General features: G+C 55.7%; 2 protein-coding genes across 2 annotated transcripts in view; both read right to left on the bottom strand.

The window, feature by feature from the left end:
* VSIG10L (V-set and immunoglobulin domain containing 10 like) overlaps positions 1-4,134 on the bottom strand; it is a 14,787-nt gene extending 10,653 nt beyond the window's left edge. Inside the window, exons 1-4 of the mRNA XM_010847557.1 lie at positions 2,066-4,134; positions 1,152-1,985; positions 457-750; positions 24-308 (exon numbers count right to left, since the gene is read on the bottom strand). Coding sequence (XP_010845859.1) covers positions 24-308; positions 457-750; positions 1,152-1,985; positions 2,066-2,105 — 1,453 coding nt within the window. The 5' untranslated portion in view covers positions 2,106-4,134. The remainder of the gene's footprint in view (positions 1-23; positions 309-456; positions 751-1,151; positions 1,986-2,065) is intronic.
* Positions 4,135-4,926: 792 nt separating this feature from the next.
* ETFB (electron-transfer-flavoprotein, beta polypeptide) overlaps positions 4,927-6,510 on the bottom strand; it is a gene marked incomplete at its 5' end in the record, with an annotated part of 6,781 nt that continues 5,197 nt past the window's right edge. Inside the window, one exon of the mRNA XM_010847566.1 lies at positions 4,927-5,140. Coding sequence (XP_010845868.1) covers positions 4,970-5,140 — 171 coding nt within the window. The remainder of the gene's footprint in view (positions 5,141-6,510) is intronic.

Here is a 6,510-nt window from a genome sequence, read left to right as displayed (position 1 = left end):
CCTTCCCCCCCAGCCACACTCACCAGCCACCGTGAGGTTGAGCAGCGAGCGGCGGCGGCTGCCAGTTCGCGGGTTCCTGGCGATACAGGCGTAGGCGCCAGCGTGGCCGGGCCGGACCGCGGGCAGCAGGAGGCGTGGGCCGGTGGGCACGGCGGCCTCGGCGGGGTCGGCCAGACTCCGGGTGATGTCGGCCAGTGGCCGAGAGGCGGCGGTGCAGCTCAGGGTCACGTTGCTGCCCGCGGTGACATACAGGGCGGGGTTGGCATCGCGGTTCGAGGAGACAGTGATGACCGGCAGATCCGGGCCATCTAGGCAGAGGAAGGGGGTTGAAACCGCGAAGGTCGGGGTCATCTGGGGCCGCCCCAGGATTTACGAAGACTAGACATCCTCCCTAGGGACTCCAGGAGCCTGAGCCCTCAGATCCGTGTCCCCGACCGGAGGCTTCCCCCCACTCACAAAAAACGCTGACGTCGGCCGCGGCCTCTGTGTGGCCGAAGGGGCTGTGGACGCGGCAGGTGTACCGGGCGTGGTCGCTGCGCACCGGACGCGCGATGAGAAGCTGGTCGCCCTCTGCGCGGATCCGCGGTGGCTCCGCTCCCGCAGACCCCACTGTATCCAGGGCGCGTCCGTCCCGCGTCCAGCTTAGCTCCCCGCGACCCGGCCCCCACCCCATGCAGCGCAGCCGGAGCTCTGCTGCTCCTTCCTGGGTCTCCGGAGCCTTGGGCTGCATGGACAGCTCGGGCAGGGGCTCTGGGGGAGGGGGCATGGGCTCAGGACTAGGCTCTCAGGCCCTGCTGCCCTTAGGTCCGAGACCCAGTCCCTGCCACCTCTTACACCCAGGACCTGGCCCAGCTGAGTCCCCGTCTTAGCCCTCCTCTTAGCCCCAGGAATCCTCTTCTCGCAGACTGAGTCCCCAACTCTCTCCTCTCCGGGACTCAGGAGTCAGTGCCCCCAGGAGTTTTGGTCCCCAGGTCCAACTTCCCTCAAGCATTGGCCTTGACACCCAGCTCCTCTTCTGCCTCTTCCCAACCCAGGAGTCCTCTCCCTTGTCTAGAACCCTTGCTCTGGGGAGGACACAGCCGCAGAACAGCGGTAACCTGCCCACCAGCAGGCCCCTGCAGTCAGCAATCTGGAGCTCAGAGCCCACTTACCATACACACCCACCGTGAACTCCTGGATCTGCCGCGAGACCCCGGCCTGGATGACCTCCACTGTGTAGACCCCAGCATCCTTCAGCTGAGCAGAGGTGAGCTCCAGGCCCCCTTGGGCCTGGTCAAATCGTAGGCGGTCTCGATAAGTGGGGTCCAGGCTAGTCAGAGGGGCCCCTGGCCCTAGGCCCCCCGCTGCTAATACCTTGGAACCTCGGCGCCAAACCACCAGAGGGGGTGGGGAGCCAGGGCTGGGGACTGGAACCAGCCGGAGCTGGATGGTGGTCCCCACCAGGACTGCAAGAGGCTCCCCCGCCTGCAGGGGGAAGCTTGTCCCTGCATGAGTCTCTGAGGACACTTTAGAACCCAGGCTCTGTGCAGAGAACTCAAGATCCCTGTCCTCAGGGGAGTATTTTGAAGCTGGGGCCTCCACAGAGACTTTAGTGTCAGGGAAGTGAGCAGAAATGCTGGAAGCTGGGGTCCTAAGAGACAAGGAAGGCTCCCAGCTTGGGGCAGCAACTTGTGAACCCAAGGTGTCAGGAGATACATTGGAACTGGGGATTCCAGAGAAGGGTTCCAGATTCAGATTTTCACTCTGAGCAGAAATATTGGACCCAAAGGAATCGTTCAAATCCAGCCCCTTGGGAGACCATTCGGAAAGTGGGGTATCCGTGGAGACTTTTGAGCCTGCCGTCTGATCTGGGAATTTCCAGCTGGGGAGATTGTTGGAGGGAATTTTCGCACCCGGGCCCTGGGAAGAGCTTTCTAGGTCCGAGGAGAGACTGGTTCTCTGAATTTCAGAAGAGGCTTGGAAGGCGAGGACCTCTACTCCAGAGGCTGCAGAGGAGAGAAGGGGAGGGTGGTGCTGGGCTGCAGAAAAGGGGGCTGGTGGGGAACCAGCTGAGCCGGGGGCTTACCCAGGAGCAGGAGGAGCCGCAGAGCCTGTGAGGTGTCCATGGTGCTGGCCGCACCCGCGAGGATACTGGAGCAAGACCCAGGGCCTGCACTGATCCCTCTGGGGTTGGACAAGTCTGACAGGACTGGTAGCTTCCTGGGCGGGGAAGAAAGACAGATGTAGTGGGAGGTGCCAGGATCCCCCACCCGGATCTGGTGGCTGAGCCACCGACCCCACCCAATTTGTCCTCATCAGCTGGTCCCAGCTTGGGGTGGGGTGCCTAACCTGACCCCTGCACTCCCCACTTGCCCAGGGTTGGGAGCGGGGTGGCGGGGGGTGGAGGGGAGATGGTGAGAGTGGAGTCCCAGCTGGAAACTTAGTAGCAAGCTTGTGGAGAGGAGCAGTGGAGGTGAAGCCAGGAAGACTGCCTGGAGGAGGGTGAGGCGTGCTTTCAGAAAGCCCCGCCTCTTAATGGCTGTGGTCTCGTTCCTCTGCAGCCTCCTAGCCTCCGGTCCACTCCGTCCTGCCAGGCCTCAAATACTCCTGTCTGATCCTGCTCCTCCTCTGCTCTCTATGGTCCCTTTTTGCCCTCAGGGCTGTTTTGAATGGCTGTCTTCCACCCAATCAAATCTCCTGAGACCCAGAGCTGTGTCTCCTTGACCCCTAGAACGGCATACACCCTCTGTCCCACTAAACTTAGGATCTTTCCTCTAACCCCACCCTCAGGCATTCTCCATCTCCAATCAGCTCCACCTTCTAGAGGGATGCTGGAAGCCTTTCTCCTGCCTCTCTTCCCCTCACTGCTGTCAATCTCCAGATCCCATACCACCTCCTTGGCCCCCTGAATCTCTCTGCTCCATCTCTTCCTCTCTTTCTACTGGTATGACCCCAGCACAGGCCCTGACTCCTCTCTCTATCCCCTTGCCTAGCCTCCTCCCTCCAGGCCATGGATCCCCAGATGGTCCAAGAGTCTTTCTAACCCCAGAGCTGCTCCCCCACCCGGCCAACCCACACAGCCCTCTATGGCTCCCCAGCACCTGCCCTGGGAAGACAACCAAGTTCCTCATCCGAACATCCAGGTCCTGCATCACGTAGAGCCACTCCTTTTCCCCTCCAGCACTTACTCTTTGAACACCCCACCATTCTTCAGCCCATCTCTCCCCTCCCAGCCTTGGCCGGGACAGTTTCCTCTGCCTGGAATGTTCTGGCTCACTCCCCTACCCGCTCCCACCTAGCTAAACCACAACTTGTCCTTCAAGTCTCACCTTATTAGGAACCAAAATAGTAATTACCCACTTATCATGGACCAGGAACTGTGCAAAATGCTTCTCTGGCATTACCGGCCAGAGCCCCTTCTAAACGCTCTATGAGCTGAGTGTTTACGAACCAGGATACTGTGGCTCAGAGATGTCAAGGGACCTGCTGGAGATTGCCCAGGCAGAGGGAAGAGCTTAGTCTGTGACAGTCAGGCTGCTCACTCCTCCTGAGAGCTTCCCCCCCAATCCCATGCTGATGATAATAATGGTCATAATACAGAGTGAGCATTTTCTGCATATCAGGTATGGTTCTGAAGGTGCTATTGTAATTAACCCTTCAAAATCCCATGGGGTAGGTTTTGTAGCTTTAAAATGGCAACAAATGCCACACTTCTTCTATTAAGAAATAGGGTCTATGCCCCGTTTCCTTGGATCTGGGTGGGCTCTGGGACTGTTGGACCAAGAAGGGGTGCAGCACAAGTGGCCCTGTGCGTTTCTGTATCTAGGCCTTGAGAGACTGGCACTGTCCACTCTCTGTACTGTGGGGCACTCCCTCTTGGGAGCCAGCTGCCGTGCTGAGAGGAAGCTCAATCACCCCCATAGAGAGGTATGGTGGCCCCTGGCCAACAGCCAGCTCAAGTCAACAGCCCCAGCCAGCTTGCCAGGCATGTGACTGGGGCATCTAGGAGTTCCCATTAGAGCCACCCAAACAAATGCTGCGTGAAGAGGCAAGCTGTCCCTGCTAAACCCTGCCCAAACTTCAGATTTATGAGCAAAGTAATTGTAGGTTTACACCACCAAGTTTTAGAGAGGTTTGCTATGCTGTGATGGGTTTCCCTGGTGTCTCAGTGGCAAAGAATCCGCCTGCAATGCAGGAAACTTGGGTTCAATCCCTGGGTCGAGATCCCCTGGAGGAGGGCATGGCAACCCACACTAGTATTCTTGCCTGGGAAATCCCATGGACAGAGGAGCCTGGCGGGCTACAGTCCATGGGGTTGCAAAGAGTCAGACAATACTGAAGCGACTTAGCACGCACCTTATACCATAACAAACAAGCAGAAAACAGGTATCATTACTGACTCCACTTGATGGAGGAAGAAGCCCAGGCTCAGAGAATAGGAGTCTGCCAAAGGTCCTCCCAGAGCCAGGGACTGGCCAGGCTGGGAGCTGAACCTGGGTTAACCAGGCCCTTAACCACTGTACCAAGCTCTTCCTGTTTCGATCCTCCACATGAAGAAACTGAACATCAGAGACAGGAAGTAACTCACTCAAGATCTCACAACTGGTAAGTATGAGAGTGAGGCTCTAAAATCACTGTCTCTGACTCCAGGGCCCAGCTCTTCATACCCACCCTAGGTTTGGATTGTCTGTTGCTTGTCTGTCTGCCCAACCAGGACCAGAGCTTCCGGCATCATTCCCTCTTGTGTCCCAAGTCTCAGCAAAGGCCGGGCACCCATGTCTGTCCCTCCTTCAACACCAAAGGTCCTCATAGGCAGGGACCTGACATGACTCACTTGGGTCCCCAGTGTCGCCCAGCACAGGACCTGGTACATGGGAGACTTGAGTAAATGTTCGTTGAATGAATCAAAGAATGGATTCCCGGGGAATGAGTTAATGGAGACAGACGTCGGAAGAGTCATGGCTTTATTGCTGGGTTTCAGGGAAGGGGCTCAGATGCGCCCAATCTCCTTCAGTTTGGCCACCAGGTCCTCTGTGGTCTCCACCTTGACACCGGCTGTGCGCTGGGGCGGGTCTTCCACGCTAATCACGGAGAGCTTGGAGGTCAGGTCCACGCCCAGGTCCCCTGCCTTAATCACCTCGATCTTCTTCTTCTTGGCTTTCTGCGCTCGGGAGGCCACAATTTCACAGGGCTGCCCCAGCCCCTGCCCACCCTCTTGCAGCCCCTTTCCATGCGAGCCACACCTGCAGAACCACTCCCATTGGCTGAACCCTTTTGGATCTGCCCACTGGCCAGGGTACATGTGACCTCTTACAGGGCCACACTTGGTGTGGACAATTCCTGCTGGCTGGGGTGCCCTGGGGAGCCCTCCTATTGTGGAAGCCCCCCTTTAGTTAACCACCGTGGGAAGTCGTTCACTGGCTGGAAAGGGCTGGAAAAGTCATCCTCTGGCAATAATAACTCAATGGACCTTTGGCCAAGATGACCAATTGTACTCTCCTTGTTGGGATGACTCAGTGAACCCTCCCTGTTACATGAAATGACCTACTAAACACTCCCTATTGGCTGGGATGATACATTAAAATTCTATTGGCTGAGATGACTCACTGAACCTTCCCTAGTGGCTGGGATGACACACTGATACCTTCCTATTGGCTGAGATAACTCACTGAACTCACCCATTGGCTATGATGACTCAATGAACTTTCCTTGTTGGATAAATGACAAACTGAATGCTCCTTATGACTTGAAATGACATGCTAAATTCTCCTGTTTGGCTGAGAAAACACAATGAACTCTCCCTATTGGCTGAGACGGTTCACTGAATGTACCCTATTGGCTGAGATGGCCCATGATGTTCTCCATATTGTCTGAGACAACACACTAAACCCTCCCTACTGGCTGAGATGATACACTGAACTCTTCCTGTTGGCTGAGATGACAGAATGAACCCATGCTAGAATCTAGATGAACAGTGATTTCACCATGTTTGCCAAGAGACCCCATGAACTCTTCCTAGTTAGGCCTAGATGGCCTAAATGATTCTTTCCTGTTGGTAATGATTACCAGCGGAGCCCTCCCTGATGAACCAAGATGATCTAATTGGCTAAGATTACACAATCAACTTTTCCCATATGTTGGAATGACGGGTAACCCTTCCTATTGGCCAGTGAAGCCTTTCTGTTGGCTGAGGTGACCAGAAAACCTGCCCCATTCACCAAAACAGTACCCTCTCCCGGAACTCTCACTATTGGCAGAAATGATTCAGTGAACCCTCTGTCTAAGGGCAGGAATCCCTTAGAAGAAATGGAGTAGCCATCATGGTCAACAAAGAAATGCAGTACTTGGATGCAATCTCAAAAATGACAGAATGATCTCTGTTCGTTTCCAAGGCAAACCATTCAATATCACAGTAATCTAAGTCTATGCCCCAACCAGTAACGCTGAAGAAGCTGAAGTTGAATGGTTCTATGAAGACCTACAAGACCTTTTAGAACTAACACCCAAAAAAGATGTCCTTTTCATTATAGG

This window comes from Bison bison, unplaced genomic scaffold, assembly GCF_000754665.1.
Source record: "Bison bison bison isolate TAMUID 2011002044 unplaced genomic scaffold, Bison_UMD1.0 scf7180017849657, whole genome shotgun sequence".
Taxonomy (NCBI): domain Eukaryota; kingdom Metazoa; phylum Chordata; class Mammalia; order Artiodactyla; family Bovidae; genus Bison; species Bison bison.
This window is presented reverse-complemented; position numbering and strand designations above follow the sequence as displayed.